Here is a 24,624-nt window from a genome sequence, read left to right as displayed (position 1 = left end):
CTTTTCTTATTTTTGTTTACAATAAAAATAAAATAATGATAAGCTTGGGTCTATGGAATTTAAAAATGTGCATTGACATTGTACACAATCTTAGGCAGGATATTATATTCAATTTCTTTACTTAAATTAAAATATCCTACATTACATATTATTCTTGTTTGAAATTTGATTGTGGAATATTGAATTTTTTTTATATATTTACAATTACATATGTTCATTTTTTTTATTCTTTTGTGAATGAGAATCGAGCCTCCAATTTACTTATATATGAATTGAACGTTGTATCTATTCTTTTCTAATTAAATATGATATTAAATTTTTGTCGACATATCATATTCTAATTAATTTAGTTGACATCAACACAATGAAACATAAAACGTCAAATAACAAAAATGCTATTTGTATAATTATGATATAAATTAACAAATATGAATTTGTTCAAAAAGCTTTTAAAAAATTCTTTATTTATTGAATTATTGGTTTTTATAAATTTTTTTCTGTATTTTGTTGCGATCGACATTTTTGGATATTTTTTAAATTTCCATACATTGGGCTTTATCCACCATATAATGGGCCAATTTGTGGGTGAACTACGTGCGGTCATTTGTTACGTTTATACGTTTCTTGATTGGGCCTGTTATTGGGCTCTTATTTGGCCCATAAGGTCCGAGCCATTGAATTTGGGCCAGGACCCATTCCGAAGGCATTTTTAATAAAAATTGATATAATCATAATAAAATTTTATTGATAGATAAATTGTAATAAACCCTACGTAATCGGATTATTTTTATCGTGTTTACTTAGATTAGGATTGTGATTGTTTACTTTGTATTGTCTTATTTCATTGTCTATCTATCCTTACCGTTACCATTTTAGGATCAATCACTAAGAGTATTTATATCCGTAACAATAACAATATCTCCTAGTGGGTCCCATGCAAATGTTCAAACGCAATTAAATTGATGATCATCGACTCAATTTTATTTTGTTGATTAAAGATTTAACTGTTGTCTCATATTTCATTAAAATTTACATAACACAGATAAACAACAACAAACGTAATCAAATAGGATCCCACCTTTTAGAAAAAGATAAACAGGGTTAGTTGATTATGAGCACACATAGCTTTTGAGTATATACCAATGAAAAATAGGACATTATTAATAAAAATTACAACATGTTCGAGATTTTTCTAAACGATTTTTTTTACTTGAATAAGTAAGAAAAAAGAAAGGAATGAAGGGATTATGTTTTTCACCTAACATTTGTGAGTGAGATGCATTTTTAAGTCGTCATTGTCAATGTCATCTAACTTTTGTTCTTATTTTAAATTTCAACCACATTAATTATCATTATTATTTTTCCTTTTGTTTGGTCCCCTCCGATGTGTATACTAAAATATTAACTTAATCTTTACATATATATATATCAAATATCAAGAAAACAAGTCATTGTCACTTTCTATCTATATGAACTAATCTCATATTTGAAACTAAACAAAAAAATAAAAAAAAAATTAAGCATATCCTTTGAGATTATTATACTAATTAATTAGAACTACAAATGAACTAATTTAGAGACCAAAGCTTTATATTTTAGGGAAGATTATTTTTTTTATCTCTAGATTTTCGGTTTAATTTATACATCAACTTTAGGTTTCAAAATGTTACACATTTAGATGTTAAATTTGAGTTTGGTTTCAATTAAATTTTAAGAGGACATCGGAACCCTAATTTCAAGTGGGGTGGAGATAAAAACCTGTGGATAATAGTCGTTCTTTCCGACTATTGTAACTTGCAATTGAGTGTTGTTTTATAATTACTACTTCAAAATCTCACTTCGTTGTAGTGTTTATTATTTCGTACTTATCGTCACTTTTTTCTCTTTATTATGGTGTTTACTATTCCTCTCTAAGATACTGTAACACTCCAAAACACATTGATCATTATAACTCAAACTAAAATATCTTATACATCATATACAAACTATTGTAATCCACATGTTACGTTAAGCATCCTTATAATAACAAATTTATGATCCCAAATACCCCACAAGTTGGAAAATAAACGTTGGTCCTTAATTAGGATTTAAGATTATTAAATGCTCACTCTACATGACTATTTTGGTAATGTTTATTAGTTATTTTAAAAAGGATTGTAATTGATTAAGTTTCACCATTATCAGCATGATTAAAATTTAAATTTAAAATTGAAGAATTTCATAACTATATATCTTAATTAATTAATAGGTATTAATACCAAAGATGGTATCTTAGAGAAAAAATCCACCTTGATAGAGGCTAAATCTTGAAACCTTTAAAGTTTAAAACCAAACTAAAATAAAACTCAAACCAAATCTTTTTAAAAAAAAACAAGATATCAAAGGAAGATAAGAGGTCAATAGGCGCATCAGACCATCTCAACTAAGATAACACATTATTAGCATCCTCATTGCACTCCAAACCCAAAAGAGGAAGCTTTCATGCATACATAGAGATACATGAGAGTTTAAATAATCAGAGAAAAGTCTTCCAATTAAGAGTAATAGAAGCAAAAATGAAAATTACAAAAAATTTATAAAATAGATCTCAAGGGTATAAAAAAGTTGTAACATTTAAAATTTATGCATTAAATTGAAACTAAAATCAAAACATAAAAATCAATAATTTAATATTTTAAAGTCGAGTAACCAAATAGAAACTAGAGACCCAAAAGCTAAGTACACTACATAGTTCGCTTAATTTTAACACTATTTTTATTTTTTTTTCCCATTTAACACCTAGGGTTAATTAATTTTTTTTTTTTTCTAAAAAAGATCCGTTGGGTCAGTAGTTGCATATTGGCATCTCCATTAGGTGAACACCCGCTTAGCACCCTCATCATTCTTGCTTCATTATTTAATCAGCAGTACAGAGAAGCAGGGAGAACAGGAGGGCTAGAGACACTACAAGAAACGGGGGTACTCCCGACGCACCAATACGTCGGCGAAAATGCAAAGTACGTCAGAAAAGGATATCCCGACGTACAAAACGGCGTCGGGAAGCACGTCGGGAGAAATGCGTCGCGAGAGGCTTTCCCGACGCCGTACCAAAGCAGCGTCGGGAAAGGCTTTCCCGACGCCGGGAGATGCGTCGGCATCTCCCGCGTCGGGAAAACCTTTCCCGACGCCGTCTATGCCGACGCATCTCACGGCGTCGGGAAAGCCTATTTTCCGACGTTTTTTTCCCGACGTAATGAACGTCGGGAAATATTTTTTTTATATATTTTTTAAAATATTTTATTTTTACTTTTTTCCTTATAATATTTTGCTCAAACATTCACAATGATGTTCGGATTGCTCAAAAAAATTTCGCGACGTTTTGGATTAAATTAAAATAAATTAATAAATATACAAACACAAATTAAAAAAATAGAATTAAAATTAATAATACGAATAAGTTGACTACAACAAAATATAGTTCTCAATATAGAAAAAACATAAACATAATGAAGCTAGGGATCATGTGGTGGTCCCTGTTGTGCACGAGTTAGGTCTTCAATCATCTTTTTCATAGCTTCCACTTGTGAAGCTAATGCTTGGTGATTTCTATCTTGTACTTCAATCCGTTCCAAAGCTTCATGAAGTTTAGCTTGTAATTCAATCTCTTTTTGTGTGGACTGTGAACAAGATGTCGACGAACTGCTTGCACTTGCCGTTCTGCGGGCCTTCGGCTTGGGTCCCCAACCAAGGCCTTTTGAGTAGCCTGGTCGTCTACCCAACACCTGATCGCATATCTCATCCTCAGAGAGTGGCTGACTACCCTCTGGGATAGGCTGGGATTGGAGTTCCAGCATTTGATTCTGCAACAAATTTAAAAATTATGTTAGGTAACGCGCAAAAATATATAATAAAAGTGGATAATTAATAAGGGTATAACTTACATGCGCATCCTCGGCGGCTTGCGACACGAATGTCCCAGCTCGAACGTGTGTTTCCCGTAACAATTCCACACGATCGACCGGCTGCCCTCTTCTTTCAGCGAGCTCATGCTGTCGTTGTAGAAACGACTTGGACCCGCTACTATGATTGTAAGGCTGCTTCTGTCTAGCAGCCTTGTTTGTCCGTGATTGCTCCTGCATTAAAACAATTATATTGTTTATTTCTTATACATATAAAAACTTGTTATCATAATTAATCATGACAAATACTTTTTGAAATGTTTATGACAGTCGGCCCGGAACTCTTTAAAGGTCGTGAGCATCTGATGCTCAACAAACCTGTTCATTGCTTGATCATTGAAATCAAGCACAAAGAATCGCTGCACATTACAAACATAACACATTAGATTGGCTAAAGTTAGATATGTTTCAAATGGAATCATATATAAATGTGTAGTGCATTTAATTACCTGGAGGTCGCCCTTGACGACCTCAATGTATTCTCTCCCAACGTCCGTCCACTTAAGACAGCGGACGGGAAATGTCTTTCGCACGCACACGCCTATCGCCTGGCTGAAGCGAACGGCGTGTGGAGAAATAGGCTTCTCCGCTCCAGGGGCGATCGTCATCGGAATGCGCCCATTTATTGCAACGTGGCGCTCTAACTCCAAGAGTCGAGACTGCGCACGTCTCCTAGGAGTCGGAGTCGTTTGTTGAGAAGAAGACTCTGCTCAATAAATAGACAATAACATATAAAGTTAGAAAAAAGAACATGAAATATTTGTAAGTTAAAATGAAGAAAATTCTTAGACTCACCCGTATTGTCGCCCATAGATGATGACCCTCCCGCGATGTTATTATCTAAATCGTCCTCAAACTGGAGGAACATATCGTCCGTCTCCATAAAATTTGATGGTCGATATGACATAATGGCTATGGACATAGAAAACAAACATTTTCAATTTAACTTAAACCTCCCTCTCCCCAGATAAGTAGTAATTCCATTTCATAATAATTACACGACCACTGTACACAAGATAATCTTCCCCATAGAATTTCTATCAGATCAAGACATCTCGGTATAGACTTAAGCATATTCAAAAATCTCATGCTAAAACTTTAACTTTCTTAAGTTAGCATGCTTATGAAAAAAGAAACTCTTGCATTAAGCAAGTCTCAAATCTAGCTTTGCTTTAAATTATCTCTTTGCTCTAATATTTTCAGAAACTTAGCATTCTAACACATTCTCATAAATCTCATGTTTTAAAAAATATGTTGAGTAGACCCATTAAAACCATCCGTATATAAGATTGAAGAATGTTAAACATTTTGTATAAACACAAAATTAAAAGTTTATTAGGTATTTCTCAAAGTTCAAACGACTAAGTAATTGGAGATCCTAAATCACAATCTCAAATTCAATAAACACCCCCCCCCCCAGTTCAATATAACCTCAAAAATCTCTACACATTCAAATTTTTTATCAATCTCAAATTCAATTTCAACTTCAATCTCAACGTCAATCTTAAATCCTAAAACCACTTCAAATTCAAATTCAACACTAAAACCTAAAACTAATTCAAAATCTATATCCTAAAACTATTTCAAAATCTAAATTCTAAAACTAATCCTAAAACTAATTAACTAAAGCAAAACTAAAACAAAAACAAAAAAGAACTTTAAACAATTTCAATAATACATACATTTTTTTAACTTTGAAACAAAAAAAAAAAAAAAACAAACAAACCCGAAACTAATTTTTATCAAAAAAAACCCTAAAAAAACTAAATAAATTTACATATTTCACTTACCTAAAGTGGCAGACGGCGACGAGGAACAACGGCGAGGCGGTCGGCGACGGACGGCGGCGGAACAAAAGGAAAGCACGGCCGGGCGACGTTCTTCTTCTTCTCCTTTCTTTTTCTCCTCTCCTCTCGGCTTCGGTTCTGTGAATACAGAACTGAAACGAATTTAAAGGGGATTTCCCGACGCAGTGACGTGGCGTCGGGAAATCCCTCAAAATGCGTCGGGAAAAGGGGAATTCCCGACGCTCATTAAACCCCTTTTCCCGACGTTTAACGCGGCGTCGGGAAAAACCCCTATTCCCGATGCCGCTCCCGACGCACTGTTCACGGCGTCGGGAAAAACCCCTTTTCCCGATGTATTTTTGCCGACGCCTTCATGGTGCGTCGGGAAAGGTTGTTTTCCCGACGCATCTCCCGACGCGTTGTTGAGGGCGTCGGGAAAGCCCTTATTCCCGACGTTCTTTATGCCGACGTGCTTTTCGGCGTCGGGAATTCTCCATTTTCTTGTAGTGAGATAAACCCCCAATCCAAAAGTAAAAACGCTAAACGCTATACAAAAGCATGTAAGTTCAAAGCAATAGAGGAAAGAGGGAGAACACCTAAAGTTAATTGATTGCTTAAACAAGATAAATTAAATTTTCCATTGCAATGAAATATTAATTTAGATTAATTAACTTGGTGTCATCCTATTTCCTTTTTATCTTTTTATGGATGTCTCATGTATTTGTCTCTATACTTAAACACTAGATAATCTCGATCAACATGGTAATTAACAATTAATAGTGCACTTACTAATGTTTTATCTGATTGATGAAATCGATAAGTTTCAACAAACAGATAGCTATATTTGTACAAGATTCATTAATCTTAAATCTTATTTGATATGCAATTACAACTTAAGTAATTAAAAACTTTTCACTTGCAAATCCAACTAGCTAACTAAATTAATTAGATTAACAAGATCTTAGTCTCTTATTGTGTTAATTCAACATATAAGACGGCACAAACAAACAATGGTTGTCATTAAGACAACACATTCTAAGATTGTTACTGGTTGTTTGGTTTTTTCTTGGTTTTTTCGTTTCATGATTGAAACTTACAATGTCTCTTTGAAAAGCATGTAAAACTGATCCCATTATATCTATATAGTTTAATGACATTTTGATTAATTAAGGAGGCGAAGAAGCCAAAGAGAGAATAAAGAAATTATTTTCTTTATCATAGGTGAAGGAATCGAACATTTGTTTTAAAGTTGATAGTGTAAGCTAATGCTTATCGAGCAAATCTGATTTCTTTTTGTGTGAATGTGAATGTTATGGGTTAATAGGATTTTATTAGGAAAGAGACTTAGTTAAGGTTTAAACTTTCACAACTTTTTATTAATTAGGAATAATGTCAATTTGAGCCTAAAACTCCAAAATGGTTTTGATTAAGAAAAATTTGGTGTTATCACCAATTTGAGTGCTTCATTTTGTCTCCTTCTTCCGACTATTGATAAACCCCTCTCCTTTTTATTTCATCTCAATCATACCTATTTATCTATTCAAATGTCATTTCCACTATAATTGCCCTTTTCTTCCTATTCCATGGCTGCTGAGCTTGTGCTTGGATTCCAATACTCTTCTTCTTTGCCTCATCTTTCCGAAACAACTCGAGACGGGCAGAATCCAAACGGTGTAAACCCTATGCAAACGCCTGATGTTGTTGTTGATGACGATGACTCATGGGAAGTCCGAGCTTTCGCCGAGGACACGGCTAATGTTATGGGAACTACTTGGCCTCCTAGGTCTTACACTTGCACTTATTGTAGAAGAGAGTTTAGGTCAGCTCAAGCCCTAGGCGGTCACATGAACGTTCACCGTCGTGACCGTGCTCGCCTCCACCACCAAGCTCCGTCTTCGTCATCGAATCCCATGAAACCCTCTTCCACTTCTTCCTCTAATTCCAATTCTTTCATCATCCCAACTCCTGATTTTAATGGTGGAGGTAGCCTGTGCCTTCTTTACCAATTCCCAAACCCTAATAGTATTAATGGTGGAATCAATACCTCTCCTTCCACATTAAATGCTTACATTCACTCACCCTCTTCTCTTTTCTCCATGCCACATCATTCCTTCAACACCTACCCGTCCTCAACCTCGTTGTCCGCGGCTTTTCCGATGAACGACAACAACCACCGTCGTCTCGAAACAAGTACTTACTCGGCCTCCATGGAAAATAATAACGGTAGCAGCCAAGACGAAGTACTTGATCTAGAGCTTAGACTTGGACATGGTCCACCTTCTTCAACTCAAAATCTCATGGAAAAGGGAGAGAAGAAGGTCTCTAATTCAGAAGCTGCATGTTTGAAGAAGAGATCATCAGATTGATCATCAACAACTTGTAAGATATATACATTTCATCAAGCTCTTTCTTTTTCTTCTTCAATTTCATTTTTTTCTTCTTTTCTTTTCTTGGAGAGAATTAATTGTCTAATTAATTCATAGTTGGGTTTTCATAAATTAAATAAAAAGAAGAGATTTTTATTTCTGGAAGAATCTTATTGGGAAGAAAAAAAATATAAAATTAGGGTTTTGAGCTTAAGGGACTGAACAAGAAAGTGTGCAGTGGAATGTCTTTTTCTTAGGTTACAAATTTCAAGGTGAAAGTAAGTATCTGAGCCTACATTTCCGTGGGGATTATTATTACTTTCATAAATTAATCATTTTTTTCTTTTGGGGAAAGATTAATTATTAAAAAAAAATTACATCACAACCAATTAAGAAGCTCATTCAAGCATAAAAATGGTGTATATTTAGGATCAGTACAGTCTGAAAGTGCTTTTTTGAATAACTACAAAATTATCATTACACACATTTAAATATAATCTCTGTTTGCCCTAACACTCTAGTCAGGATGAATAGTTAGACCAATTGGGTTTTTAGTGATTGGTCAAAGAAAAAAAAAAAAAAAAGAGTACTTAAGTTTGTTATTTAGTCATTCAACTTCAAAAGTGTATAGAGAACTAAATTTATTCAGTTTTAAAGAACTTCAAAAGTGTATCATAGATCCATGGCATATTCAGTTTTAAAATTTGATTTGGTACACAAAAATTGAGGCTAGCTTAGGTTCCTATAAAAACATTCTATACATTAATCAGAAACTTTTAAGAGATTATTTATTAATTAACTTCAAATTTTGAAAGCTAAACTTGTAATTAATTTAACTAAAGATATATATTTGCCCCATATCATTCCCATTGCCCTCTTCTCTCTTTCTTTTTCAAAGTCTTAAGCATATAGATATGGTACATTCAAAGTGCTTCTTCCCCAAGACTTTATTATTCGTTGTTATAAACATTTTACCTCCTAAGTATTATCATTATAATATATGGTCGCTTGTTTTTTTTTTTTTTTGTTAAATTGCAAGTTTAGTCTATCTATCTTTGAATTTTGAAAACTAATTTTTAATTTTGTGTCTAATAAATCATCGAAAGTTTCAATTTTATGTCTTCTTTGACCTACTCGATGTGTCACTAAAATTCATAGACCTATTATTTGATAACAAAATCGAAAGTCTATAATTATATTAGACATAACATTCAATTCATTATAACTTAATATAGAACAAAATTGTTTCGACTCAAAATTAAGAGAGGGAAGGACTTAATTATCTAATGGTTATTAGGAATTAATTGTGGCCACACATGGTATGGTTGCAACCCTAGCTAGCTCATTCAATAATAATTTCTTTTTTGCCAAGTGTTACATTTTACCTACAAGTGTTGCATAAATTCTCTCTGTCTAGAAATTCATGTTTTATATACATAGGGCTGTTCTTCAAAATATTACAAGATGAAAAGAAATATATAAATATAACAAAACATCACCGTAACAGTGTATTATCTATGTCGATCAAAACACGGACAAATACAAATATTAAGTGATGTGATCTATAAAAATGGGTTATGATATTCTATAATGTTTGTAAGTATTTTTTCTTTATTTAAAATAGTTTTTCATATATTTATACTTTTATTATTTGACAATTTGATGAAATGATGAACTTATCGTTTATAATACATCTTTCATACCCTTCTGAGCAAAAACGAGAGAAAGACAAAGTACTTAACTAAGCAGACAGACAATAAATGCATCTCTTCACCCAAAAACCAAAAAAAGGGAATCAAAATCTACAAAGTACTTAATTACCAAGAATTATTGAAGGAAAGAAAAAAAAGTATAAATATTATGGTCTCTCAATTTGGGGCTAAACTTCAAAATGGTTTTGATCAAAGAAAAAACATGTGAAATTAGTAAAAAGAAAAAAAAAAGAAAAAAAGTGGTAAAGAAAAATAAAACCGTAATTTTCAAAAGCTAATTTTTTTCTTTTTGAATAAAAGAATTAATATAACCACAAAGATTACTTAATGGATTTTGATTGTATATAAAATTCAATACGATCGAAATTATCAACTTAAATTTTTGGGTAATTCTTTTAGATCGTTAATTACTAATTTATGATGATATCAAAGTAGTGTGGTCCATGATATAAATTAAATTTATTTTCATTCATTTAATTAAGCTTTTGAATCAATTAATAGGTTAAGAATTATAATTTTTTTTCAAAAGAATGCGATGATCAAGATGAATTAAATTCAACCAAAATGAAAATTTAAAAGCAAAGATGAAAAATAAACCAAATAGTACATGAACCTATTTAAAAGTAAGAAAAAGAAAAGGAAAAAGGGCAAAAGTGTATGGAAGAAAGCAAAGAAAGACTAACAATAAAAAGATGGAAATGGGACACACGAGTGGAAGAGTTTGTAAGAAAGACATATTTGTGGGTAAAACGAAGAAAGAAAGATAAAGAAAAAAAATAGAGAAAGCTTTACGCAGAGGGTGTTTTGAGAGATGTCACTATTACGTAGAAAAAGTAGAGAGACGAGAGTTTATCATCATCATCTTTATACATACTTTTGATTTCATCGTTTACACTAAGTTATATTTTACAATAATTTACGATTAAACAATTTGATAGAACGTATAAAACCATAGAGAAATATAAAGTAAAGATATTTGGAAAGGGAGAAAAGATAAAGGAGAGAGATTGGAGGGACAAAAGAATGATTATTATGTATCTGATTTTGGGTAACTTTGGGTTTCGAGCTTCCCATGCACTGACGACGACTATACCTCTAAACCCACTTGATCTCCCACACGCTTTCACTTTTAACATTATTTCTTCTCACCCACCTCCACCCGTCTCTCTCTTTCTCCAATTTAACTATCCAAATCTTTGTCGATACTATTTTTATGTTCCAATCATTCAACCATCCTGCTTCTGTAATGTTTAAAAATATGTCTTTAATTTGAATCCATTATTCAGTAGTCATTTAAATGATCAAAACACACAACATCCTGCTTCCCATGTGTTTTACTGTATTATCATCGTGCATGCGTTTGTATTATTCGTGAATTTAATTTGAATCTTTTATAGTATAGTTTCATGCTTTAGTTAGTCTAATTGATAACTACTACGAAGAAATGTTGATAACCTTTGTTACCATTTGAAAATTGATTTTTAATTAATGCTAATACACTGTACTCAAAAATGACTTCATACTTGAAAATTGATTTAGTTGGAGTATTATTTAATTTGATGTCAAATGGTATAGTATTTGATATTCAAATCAAGCTGCATGCTCTCGACCTTGGGGAGCTTAGGAAAATGCCCCATTATTGGAGATGTCCTTTGCATGTTTTGACTATCTATAGCTCCGTCAAGTTAGCAAAAGAATGATTTGGAGAGTTCAAAAGAAATTCAACTGTGTCTTTCAAAGAGTTAATTAGCTCATTCATTTGTAACTTAATTCTTGAAATGAAGAGATTAGTGTGTTATGGGCTATCATATTTGGAGCTCATAGGTAATATATGACTGTAGAAGATTTTTTTTTTTTTTTGGGTGGAGCTTAATGTTACGAGGATCTTGATTTCAAATAAGTTTAGGTTCCAACTAATCGTTTATCTAATTAGATATAGTCTTAACTTGTTTGAGATTAAAAAAAACTATACTATAATCTTAGAAGAATTAAGATGAACAATAAAATCAATTCTTCTATAAATACATCATTAGCTAAATTAGCTTCAAATGAAGTAACTTAAACTTCTTATTTCTTTTCCATCCTATAGTTCTCCATCTCTAACTTTGACGAAATGACTATTTTTCCTTGTTTTGCATGTCATCTCTATGTCAAATTACAAATATATCATTGTTGTCAACGTAATAGTAAAATTGCATTTTTTCCGCCACAACACAAACCTAATGTAGTGAAGATGACCTAACCCTAGATGGGTCAATCTCTTGTTTCGAAATTTGTATATGAATTTCATAAACTCAAAACTTCATTTTTTTTTTTTTTGAAAAAAAAAATAGAAAAAACAGGTAAGAAGGAGAGGTTGAAAGTGAAAGATTGTGGGGATGATGATGATGATAGATGTGATTCAATTACAACTAGGGTAAGAGAAGAGAGAGAAGACATATATATGTGGTTAAAAGTTAGGAGAAGTGGAAAAGGGGGACCAAAATGGAAAAGAAATAAAAAAAAAAAAAAAAAGAGTTATGAAATAGTATAGAAAATTGAAAAAGGGTCATAATAAGTATTTGGGCAATGCATTAGGTGACTCTTCTTTGCTTTTTGAGGAGTTTTCATGGGCTCCATCCAAAAATTAACTCACTACTACTTACTCACTTATATATATATATATATATATATATATATATATATATAGTACCTACCACCCTTGCCATGTTACTTAATTTAAATTGTATTTCAATTAATAAATATACAATTTATGCTTCTTTAGTAAGTTAAAAGGTTCTTTTTAATTATTAATATTATTTTGTTGGTTATTTGTTATTTTATATGTTTTTTATATATTTTTTTAGCAACAAAATTGGATAGTGAATATGTTGAAATAATAAGGACATGAAGGAAAATTTAATATGATGTCTACTACTCTAATTTAAAATGTGATACGTTCTTGAATGATATATTAATTAATGATCTAGCGTGGTCCATTTACTTGTGTTTTTTTTTTTGTTAAATTTTAGTCTATATACACCTTTTAAATATTCAATTTTAATTGTATTTTTAATAAATCTTAACGAACTTTAAAATTATATATTGTAATAATAATTATGAAATGAATAATTTTCATGCTAGAAATGATAACATGCAAATATGTTTTCAAAATATATATAATGAAAATGCTAAGTAAAATACATAAGCTTTTTTTTTTCTTTCAAATCAACAAAATTGAATGAAGAGACCAAATTAAAGATTTTGATTTCAAAATAAGAAAAAAACTAAAATTAGACACAAATATTGAACAAACTTCAAAATATATAGACTCCACAATTTTCCCAACTAGCATTTATTTATTTTATTCATAATACATATTATAATTTTAGCTTGATAGTATTGACATATGTTGAACTAAATGAAACATGTCTAATCCTACATTTATATGTATCTATTCGTCCAATTAATTCATGAGTAAATAAATAGTATCGTTGAACAAGCTAAGAAAACGAGTTAGGTAATTTTAAGTGTTAAAAAACAACTCTAATATTTGAAAGGGATAGTTGCAAATGTAGCAATTATATTCAAAATAATTAAGTATATAGCAACATTTTAAAAAAATTGCAAATATAGCAAAATATAGCAAAATCTGTCAAAATCTATCAATGATATGAGTCTATCACTGATAGACTATGTAGTAAATATTGGTCTATATAAACCATAAGAGTCTATCAACGATATAAGCCTATCACTGATAGATTTTGCTATATTTGCAATCTTTTTAAAATATTGTTATATACTTAATAATTATTCTAAAAATTGCTACCTATTATAATTACCCTATTTAAATACATATATTAATTATTAATTAGATGACATTTTATGGTATATCTCATTTTCAAATAGTTAATTTAAAAAAGAAAAAAAAAACAGAAATAAATATATATAAACAAAACAAATAAAATAAAAAATAGTTTTTGTATCAACGAATCAGAGTGGCGCAGCGGAAGCGTGGTGGGCCCATAACCCACAGGTCCCAGGATCGAAACCTGGCTCTGATAATGAGTGGCTTCCGTTCAATATTTTTTGGTTTTTTCAAAATTTTAAATGAATTTAGTAAAACTCAAGTAATTGAAAATAAAATTTCTCAAAGAAACCAAATTCAACAAATTTACTTTTAAATAAAACCATTTTTTTTTTGTAACTCAAATTTATATTTTGTTAGCATAAGTGACAGAAAATAAATTACCCAACAAAGAAAACATTTATATTGATGACCTTAGAGACACAAGGATAACGTGTAAGCTAATTTTTACTCTACAAAGATTTACGAGAATGAATGGTAAGAGCATGCACTACACTATTAGAGACTTTTGGTCGGATGATGAATGATTAATAATCTATTGTCACATTTGTCTGTCAATTAGACAAAAGGAATTTGTTAAGAAAAGGAGTTGAGAGAGGAAGAAAAGTAAACCAAGACGGTTTTTTTAATAGAAAAAAGGGTACTTATCTATTGTTTTCTAACACGTCAAATAAAAAAAGATGAAGTTTTGGAGAAATTGAGATAAGTAAGAACACTGACAGAACAATGAAGATAACTTCTTGTATAGTTGCAAAACTATTACTTTTGTCATATCCTTACTGTGGATGTGTAAATGAACAAAACTCGACTCATTCAATTTGAAAATTATTATTGTTTTGTAATTATATTAATTTATTTAAAAGTTGAGAGTGCTAGTTTTGTTAATGGTAAAAAAATCTAATCGACTTTTCAAATTTATGCAAATCTAAGTAAATCTTATCTTATGTTAATTCAAATCTCGTATGATAAAATTAATTTTATAAAATCGAGAAACTTCCTTATAAAGAAAAACAAAATAATTAACGAATTAAATTCATACCATGCATCAATTCATGTTATTGATTAAATAGAAAAGGGAAAATTGAAAGGAAAAAAAAAAAACAAATTTAAGAAATTGAATAATAACTATTAGTAAATAATTATCAATAACTAAATTAAATAAGGAAATAAAAATGAAAACAAAAAAAGTTTTGTGAAATTTTGTAATTACTTAAATAAGTAGAGGGACATAAATGGTATTGAAAAGAAAGAAAAAGTTCGAACCTTTCCTGTTTCGCCATTGTTCTTCCCTCTTCAGATTTAGAGTTCACAATCTCCTTCTTGATTGAGTTTCTTATACGTAAAACAGTTTCCTTGTTGTACCACATCAATGGGTTCCGTGAAAGAAATTATTGGTGAACTGAACAAAGAATCCTTCGTCTCTTTACTCTCCAAGCTCATCGGCGAGGCCCAGTTCGTCCAAAACAACCCAAAAGAAAACCTGATTCCTCAAGAAGATAAGATCGTTAATCACGTCCTTGATGTTCTTAACCCTTACAGTACTGCCAATGGCGGACCCTTGCTAATCAACCATGTTAGCTACGCTCCTGGCCGTGGAAATTTGATTGTGGAGTATCCTGGGACTGTATCTGGAAAAGTAGTCTCCTTTGTTGGTAGCCATATGGATGTTGTCCCTGCCAATCCCGATACTTGGGTATTATTTTTTTTCCATCTTGAATCCCATTTTGTAATACTCCTCTATAGTGGAATGAAGTTTGTGTTTAAGCTGATTTAGGGATCCGTTTTGTGAGAAGTTGTCCTGTTAGATTCTTTGTTTTGCCATATTGTTTTTCTGGTATTGTTGTAGCTCGGATTCATGTTAGATCAAAACTGAAATAAGGGTTACATTTTTATCTAATATGATTGCATTGGGTAGCATTTTTTGGAAATAATAATTAAGTAGATAGCAGCATTTTTAAAGTATTGCAATATGACAAAGTCTGTCTTTGATGGCTCTATTGCTATGGTCTTTCCCTCAGAGACCCCTAGTAGCAATATGGTTGATCTAATATAGACTTCGAGGAAAAATCTAAAATTTGCTTTATCTGTAAATTCTTTCATATTGTAATATATTTGCAAATGCTTAGGAGTTGATTGTTATTTTGCAACTGTCCCTTTTATCTACTAGTTGCTATACTATTAGTCTGAGAAAAGTTATTGTTATATATGCAGAAATTTTCTCCATTCTCATTGAGTGTTGATGGGGATCAACTTCGGGGTCGTGGGACAACTGATTGCTTAGGACATGTTGCCCTTCTAACTGAACTTCTCAAGAAGCTTGCACAAACTAAACTAAAGTTGAAGTCCTCCGTTGTCATTGTATTTATTGCATCTGAAGAGGACAATTCTATCCCAGGAATTGGAGCTGAACAACTTGCTAAAGAGGGATACTTTGCTAATTTAAAAGGAGGGCCACTGTAAGTGATTGCTTTTCCTTCCAAATAAGATCTCAACATGTGCGACTGCCGCAAGTCGGGACCACAACACCACACTTCGACTACCTTATCAGTCATCTACCTGTGATTTTAATGTTCTAGTTCTAGTTTGTTGGCTACCATAGGTTTGAGCCCATTCCTCCATAGTTTCTTTCATCTTTTTGATATCCCTCAATGACCATTAGATGTTAGATCTTAACATGAGCTATTTTCCTAATCCTAAGTTTTAGCAACCTCCCCTAGGCATTGTTAAGCAAGCTGTATATATTGGTTTTTCTTTGTAGATTTTGGATTGATACAGCAGATTCACAGCCTTGTATTGGTACTGGCGGTTCAATACCTTGGAAACTTGTGGCAACTGGAAAACTTTTCCACAGTGGTTTGGCACACCAGGTAAATCTATTTACTGTCTACTGTGTACTGGTTTATACTCAATTCATTGACTGAATGGGAGACTTCTCAAGTATCTCTCTATCCCTACTTTTCCTCTCTCTTCCCATCAAACTCGTACTTCCCTTTCTTTTATTTTCAAGTCCCTGCACTTTTTCCTTTTTTCATTCTAGTCCCTAATGAAAAACTAGACCAGTAAATTTTTATTTGAATAGAAACTGTAAGAGGATTAATGAAAAGAAAAGCTTTGCCAAAATTTGTCTTGCATTTGAGACTATCTGGATTCCATGTCCACTAAAAATACTGCAGACTTGAGCTAAAAATTTTTGTTGATGTGAATACTAATCTCTTATTAATAGAACTTGAATATCCATGTGCATAATTAAAACTTTACGCCAATTGATTAATTGTAGCTCAAGATCCACTAGTGCTTATCTTTCTTGTATGCAGGCTATTAATGCTATGGAGCTTGCTATGGAAGCTCTTAAAGTGATTCAATTACGCTTTTATGAAGATTTTCCTCCCCATACTATGGAACAGGCATATGGATTTGCATCACCATCAACCATGAAACCAACCCAATGGATTTGTAAGTTCTAAATCTTCAGGGATGGATTTTAGGTATAGAAAAATATTATTTCATCATGACCATTTCTTCATCTTAGATCCAGGAGGTGGTCTCAATCAAATTCCAGGAGAATGCACTATTTCAGGAGATGTCAGGTTACTTCAAGTCTGAGCTCTTTTATGATTTTAGCTTTGGATTGATATATAATAAGATTTTCTGTTACTTTCTTTCTAATTTTTACTTATATGTTTTGTGTTGGATTCATTTGCCAGGTTAACCCCCTTCTACGCGTAAGTAGTTACTTCCTTTCCTAGTTGAGCAACATTACTTTGCTATCAAAGTGCATGCTTGTTACCATAGTTTTAAATAAGTTATTTATTCCCTTTTTCTTCATTTGCTGCTTAGTCACTTCATGGATTTAATCTTAGTCAAATTTTCTTCCAGTGTGAAGGATGTTATGAAAAAACTCCAAGGCTATGTTGATTACATTAATGCAAACATTGAGAAACTTGATACGAGGGGTCCTGTTTCAAAGTATGTCTTACCAAATGAAGGCATCAGGGGAAGGTGTGTACTCTTTCTCTGGTTATGATAACTTCCATGGCATATGAACATGACAATTCGCTTCACTAATCTTCCTCTGGAGGAATGATGTTTTGTTTGATCAAATTCTGAAAACAATTTGCCAAAAGATATAATAGTTATGGAGCAGGATGTAGAAAATCACGTAGAAGATGCTTATATCAACAATTACTGGCTTTGGATTTTAATTTTTACTGTTTTTTTTCCTGTAGAATTGATATAACTTTCGGTGAGCCGATGTCGGGAGTTGCATGTGATCTTAATTCTCGTGGCTATAAAGTTTTACACAATGCAACGAAGGAAGTTATAGGGCACGTCAAACCTTACTCACTTACAGGGAGTTTGCCGGTTATTCGGGAGCTCCAGGTAAAACACTGTTTTGTTATTATTTTCTTTTCTGGTGTCTATTGTACTCGTTTCGGTTTTTCATTTTTTTGTTATTTTTACTTGCAGGAGGATGGATTTGATGTTCAAACTGCTGGCTACGGTATGATTTATGATTTTTTTTTCCCCATGTATTCATTTCTTACACCAAGACGTGGTATAATAAACCACAGTTAAATTTCTCTTAGATTTTACTTCTGAATGCTCCTAAAATGCATCCTGCTGATGTTGGTGTTGGAAAATTTTCACTAGTACATCTTAGTTGGAAAGTTATGAATCTAAATAATCCTAATATGTAATTTTCATTCTTTGATCTCAACTGACTTTTTCGATCCATCCAACCTCTCTTCTACCTTCTTTTAACCATTCTTTTTCGCTGTTCCTAGTACGGATGCGCTTGATAGTACTTTTTTGGTTATCTCTCAACAAGAACACTCAAGATTTAAGAACACCAAATTACACAAAGAACACTGAAAAATAGAATTATAATGCAATATCTAAAGGACTTCCTAACAAGAACGACAAAGAACACTAAAAGATTGAATTAAACTACAATATCCAAAGAACTTACAATTTAATATAGCCTTTTGAGAGAGTCACACTCCCATATTCCCACAATTGAAATTCCTGCTAAAATCTTTACACTTATCCCAACCCATTCCCTCTATTTATAACTAAAAAAATTTATCAAGCCTCTTAACTAATTACTAATATGTCCTTGCTCTTAAACATACTAATAATTCTAATATAACCATAATTAGGGTTCTTACAGTTTACCATATGAGAATTGACAGATTCGTTGGAACCATAAATTTAGTGAGATTTTATTTCAACCCTTTTGAGGAAATATGTGGGGAAAGCATAAAAGGATTAACTTTTCCTCACGGATTGTTGATTATGAAGACCTGATTAACGTCATAATGGTTTTGTGCAGGTTTATTAGATACATACCATGCCCAGAATGAGTATTGCCTTCTTAGTGATATGGGCAATGGGTACAAGATTTTTGCCAGCATCATCTCTCAATTAGAAGAAGATTGATGATACTAGGCTAGACCATTATTGTTCTAAATGGTACTACTTCAAGAGGTAACCTGCCACACTCACTGTATAGGAAAAATTAAGATTGCCTTCTTTGTTCTACTCTATACTTTCTTTGTTGGATCTGTAATACTAATTTTTTTTTTCAGTAGAGGCAATAGTAGAGCGAATGTTTGTTAATTTACATAACAAAATACAGAAACCTAAGTTAAAAAGAACATTGGGTTCGGTTGAAGAATCAATTCAAACTTGAATCGAACATGAACAAGCAGTTTAAACATAATAGATAGTTGAATTGAAGTAGTTGAAAATTCTCATTTATTTTATACACTTCGATTGAAATTGAATGCCCATGTCATGTCTCATTGATCGATAAATTTCTTTGGTTAGCAAGAAATTCAACTTTATTACTTATATACTCCTATCACTAAACAACTCTCCATACCGAACAATTTTAGTCTTTGTCCTAACCGCCTCTTAAATAGTTATTGACACGTGCAAGTGTTTGAGATATATTATAGTAAAACGGTCCTGAGATTAGGAATTTAGTCCCTCTAGCTATTAGAAAGTTGTCTCAAGTTTATTAGGATGTGCACTATGATGGTGATATTGATTTCGACTTAAAAGAAAGAACTGAATTGGAGTAAACATTCAATTAAGAACTTCCTGGGAATATGCATATTCAAGTATTTTCACGAGGTCAATTTAATAATTAAGGTCTAGAAGTCTAAAGTCTAGGTTACCTTGTTCAAGCTCGCCCTTTCTAACACCTAAACGCTCTTATTGTCATGCAATCAATTAATTTAGATGAAGCATTACTCTCAACATCCATTTTAAGCTTATTGTACAAAATACTAAATGAAGGAAATAGAGAAAGGTATGAATAATCCATCCATCTTGATTCGCCATTGTCATTCATCATTGTCTTCCTCTCAATTTATCTTTGGGAAAATTTTTTGAACAACCTCTCAACCTCTATGGAAAAGCCTAACCATACATCAATTGAACCCCCTCGACAAAATAACGAACGCCAAATAAATACAAGTGAAGTGAAGTCTCCTATTGGAGTATTACGATGCTGGTGAAATTGCTCTAGTTTGCCCGTTTCGATCCCAAGTCTTAGTTCCTATAAAAAAGAAAAGAAAAAATAAAGCATAAACGAACACAAATTAAGAACAAAACTAACCAAATTCTAAGCTTAAGGAAAAACATTTTAAATTTAATCAATTTTTTGTTTTTTGTAGTTATCTATGATTCTATGGAAATGAGATTCGCAAGAAGACCCAACATGTCGAGAAGTATATTTTATATCATTCTATTTGATGGTATTTAGTAAGTTCTCAAGTAGACTTTATCTCGTGGGTATGTCAAGATATGTTCCTCCTAGACATATAATCCACAAACTTTGAGATGAAAATTGTAACAATCCAACAATACAACCCGTTTGATAATTAGATTATTACTTATCAAAAGCGTTTTTAAAAATCAAGCTAAATTTTGAAAATTTAAAAAATCTAGAAATGCGTTTTTTTATTTTTAGATTTTAAACTAGTTCGGTAATCCTAGTGTTTTTTGTTGGGCCAAAAGTAATTTATATTCTCGATCTCTTTCTTGTTTCCTGCATCTCTGTAGATTATCGATTCTAAAGCTTTTAACCCTATAACACTCGTGCATTATCTCGCTTTTATTTAACTCTTAATTCCATGTTTATTGCGTCGAAAGAAATCGAATCTTCAATGATATTTTTTATTCTATTGTAGGAAAATGAACTATTCGTCGTTGACAGAAAGAGAATTAGTTTGTAATTTGCTAACTGATATAGTAATTAAACTCTCTAAAAATGTTTAAGTATCATATTGGTTTCTTTGACACCCATTATTTGTTTCAAGTTGAGGATTCAGAGGAGATAGTTTTGGAGATGTTCTACGATGTTTGAGTTGTATTATTGGTTCCTCTTCTGCTTAAAGAAACTATCATGTTTTGACATTTTAGACTTAGGACAAAAGAAACGGATTATTGTTATGTTTTTCAACGTAAAAGTTGTATCTTTGCTAAAAATCATTAAGCAAACAAGCCTATATATATCTACTTATCTATTTTATCATAGTCATTTTGCTATATTTAAAAATTAATCTTTTCTAAAAACAAAATGAATGTCAAACTCTCTCTAATATTTTTGAACTTTTCTTTACCCATATAACCTTCCACATATATATATATATAATCCCCATTTGATGGATCGTTATTATTATTTTTTTTGTTCAATAAAAGTTTATTATAACTCGAGCCAAAGCGAACAAAATTCAACTCACTTACCAATATATTAGCAAATAAATTTAGAGGTCTATAATTTGAACTCTCCTGCTGCTCCTATTAAAGTAAATAGAAAAAAGAAGAAGAATGTTTTAAGTAGGAATCAAAGATTATTTCGAAAACTTATTCTCCCCTTGTTCTTGAAAGAGACATATATAATTTAAAAAGTATTGTAACTCTCACAAGTTATCGAATCAAACAAATAAATGAATTTAAAAGGGGACCATTATTTGTCTCACGTTTTATTATGACCTCTTGAAAAGGAAAAATAAAACATTACTTTTTCTTATGTTATTATATTTCAATATATATACAATGACAATACTTGGATGTATCTCGAGATGCATCTATCTCTATACTTTCCTCACTCATTACTCACACTACAAAAAAAACATAATAGTTTGTCAGACAATTTAGTGAGATATACAAAGATCAATGCACTTCGAGACATATCTAAGTATTTATTTTTTTATATATATATGATAACATAAAGTTTTGAGTAAAGGCAAAGTAGTCAATTTATGGACAATGATTTATATGACACGACATTGTGGCACGTTTTATTTTCTAGTGTAAGTTTGAAATTTATGGACCATGGATGCTCTGAAATCAATCCAGTTAAAGTTCTATGAAGATTTTCCTGCTGTCGTTCCTCAGGAAGCAGATTATGGATTTTCAATACCATCCACCATGAAACCAACCCAATGGAGTTGTAAGTTTGAAATTCATCACTCTAGGAGACAATATACGTACATTACATCTCTCATCCTAATTACTTTCTTAATTGTTTTAGACCCAGAAGGTGCTATTAATCAAATTCCAGAAAAATGTACCATTGCTGGAGATGTAAGTTATATATGCACACAACTCAAATTTGAATAATTTAGTTCATGTAATTTGATAAACCCCATATTTTGGTCGCTATGATTATTTCTAAGGTTTTACTAAACCACAGATCAGACAAATTGACTAAATTCTAACTTTCAATTAAATTTAATTTGTTTTTACTCATGTTTCTTTTTATTCATTTGGCAGGTTAACTCCTTTCTACGAGTAAGTACCATTATCTTTTCTTTCGCAACCACAATTTAGAGTAGGAATTTGAATTCGAGACTTATTGTCCTCGGTACAGGTGTCTCTTATATAAAATTTTAGTCTTGTGTACTTTTTAAACATGTGTGATTGTAATCTCTTATGCTTTCATTAAATGTTAAATTAAGTCCAATTTTTTTGAAAACTTATTATTATTATTATTATCTAGAGTCTTTTTATTATAAAATTTGGAAAAACATTCGCATTATTATTATCTTTTTTTTTTTTTGCATAAAAATTATTATTATATCTAGAAAAAGAATACTTTGACCAGGTATATGACAAATATATAAAAAGTGACATCATTATTTATATGAAAGTTCTGAAAATTAGAGAAAAAAAACTTTAAAGTATAAGATTTGTTGACTAAAATTTAGACAAAAAAAAAAAAGTTTTAACCCTAATATATAGTTCTTAATAATTGAAATATTAAACAAATATAATTGTGGATTTAGTCATTAATAATCTTTTTATTTTCTTTGCATTTTTTGTTAAGTATGGATTATCTTAAGAATAAACTTGGAGAGTATATTGATTACACCAATGCACACGTTGAAGATCTTGCATCAAGAGGTCCTGTTTCGAAGTATGTCTTACCCGATGGCACAAGAGGAGAGTATGTTCTCTTTCTTTTACCATTACTTCTGGCTAACCATCATCCTAATTTCATCCAAATAATTCACTTTTCTAAGTGTTTTTGTAACCCATTTTCTGTTTGTACAGATTGGCTATAATTTTTGGTGATCCGTTACCAGGAATTGCATGTGATCTTAAATCCTTGGGATTTAAAGTTTTATATAATGCAACAAAGCAAGTTATAGGAGAGGTCAAACCCTACTCCCTTACTGGCAGTTTGCCACTGGTTTATGACCTTCAGGTACATAACACTATTCTTATTATTATCCAATTCTTATTAATTATATGGTTAAACAGTTATAATTATATATATATATATATATATATATATTGTTTTAATCTCTATCGTTTTTGTTAATGTGAGTTTTGTAGAAGGAGGGCTATGATGTTCAGAACATTGGCTATGGTATATGATTCTTATTCTCTTGATCTAAATGCTGATCTTAATTTAATTAATTAGCTGCTGTTTACAATTATATATGGAGAGATCTGATTTACAGTCGAATTAATGTTTGTTTTTCAGGTTTAACAGAAACATACCATGCAGATAATGAGTATTGTAATTACAGTGATATGGCCAATGGCTACAAGGTTTTTGCAAGCATCATCTCTCAACTAGAAGAAGTTTGATATGCAATAATATTGAGACAAGTCGTTATTGTATGGTCAATGTTGTGTTCTAAATTAAATGGTTATGATTCGAGAGAGTGACGAACTCAGTTTATGATTATGTTTTCACTCAAACTGCAGAGTGATACTAATAAATAAAACAATCTGCAGAATATATATATATATATATATATATATATATATATATATATATATATATATATTATATTATATTATATTATATTATATGGTTTGTACTTTTTAGTGCTTTTTCTTGATGTATGTACTTGTGATTTGTGTATTCAGTAAAGGCATTCTATGTTTCTTTTAAACTTTTTGAAGTTGAATATTTTACCAAATAGTTTGGAATATTGGATGAAGGTAAAAGGAAAAGTTAAGACAATATGCAAACATAAACAATCTAACTCGAGGTAAATTAATTGCTTAATTGATGTTAAAGAAATCGATGAGTATGAGCAATATCTAAAGTTGTTGAATTAAATTAGCTAGTTGAAAGCTTTGTAGATATCTTTTTTCTCCAACCATATATATACTTGAGTATATTTCAAGATGTATATATTTTTGAGTATTTCATTCTACTCACTTAAAAAAATGTAAGAAAAGTTTATCATATGACAAAGGGAAATAGTTGAAAACTAAACCGAACTAAAACTAAATGCATGTGGTTCGATTCAGTTTGTGTTAAATTGAAACTGCTTCTTATGTGGCTGGATTCAGTTTAAGATATTAAATTGATTCTAAAACTGAACTGAACCAATTATATATATATATATATATATATATATATATATATTAAAACTTTTATTTAAAAAAATTGTTATTTATGTTTGTTAGGATGTAAAATTTTTATTTATGTTAGATGAA

General features: G+C 31.1%; 3 protein-coding genes across 3 annotated transcripts; all 3 read left to right on the top strand.

Annotated features, from left to right (window-relative positions):
- The first annotated feature begins 7,204 nt into the window (after positions 1–7,204).
- LOC103503534 (transcriptional regulator SUPERMAN-like) lies at positions 7,205–8,259 on the top strand. Its single transcript, XM_008467740.3, has one exon. The coding sequence runs from the start codon at positions 7,309–7,311 to the stop codon at positions 8,089–8,091; it is 783 nt and encodes a 260-aa protein (XP_008465962.1). The 5' UTR covers positions 7,205–7,308; the 3' UTR covers positions 8,092–8,259.
- Positions 8,260–14,888: 6,629 nt separating this feature from the next.
- On the top strand, positions 14,889–19,392 carry LOC103503528 (acetylornithine deacetylase). Its single transcript, XM_008467736.3, has 10 exons — positions 14,889–15,343; positions 15,862–16,106; positions 16,409–16,517; positions 16,965–17,103; positions 17,180–17,237; positions 17,355–17,372; positions 17,527–17,649; positions 17,877–18,030; positions 18,118–18,151; positions 18,983–19,392. The coding sequence occupies exons 1-10, from the start codon at positions 15,020–15,022 to the stop codon at positions 19,087–19,089; spliced, it is 1,311 nt and encodes a 436-aa protein (XP_008465958.2). The 5' UTR covers positions 14,889–15,019; the 3' UTR covers positions 19,090–19,392.
- Positions 19,393–21,996: 2,604 nt separating this feature from the next.
- LOC103503530 (acetylornithine deacetylase-like) lies at positions 21,997–23,760 on the top strand. The gene is made up of 7 exons (XM_051083171.1): positions 21,997–22,114; positions 22,196–22,248; positions 22,438–22,455; positions 23,007–23,110; positions 23,218–23,371; positions 23,503–23,536; positions 23,654–23,760. The coding sequence occupies exons 1-7, from the start codon at positions 21,997–21,999 to the stop codon at positions 23,758–23,760; spliced, it is 588 nt and encodes a 195-aa protein (XP_050939128.1).
- The last annotated feature ends 864 nt before the right edge of the window (positions 23,761–24,624 follow it).

The sequence above is a fragment of the Cucumis melo genome, chromosome 4 (genome assembly GCF_025177605.1).
Source record: "Cucumis melo cultivar AY chromosome 4, USDA_Cmelo_AY_1.0, whole genome shotgun sequence".
NCBI classification, from domain to species: domain Eukaryota; kingdom Viridiplantae; phylum Streptophyta; class Magnoliopsida; order Cucurbitales; family Cucurbitaceae; genus Cucumis; species Cucumis melo.
Note: the sequence above shows the minus strand (reverse complement) of the source record. Positions and strands in the feature narration are given on the sequence as shown.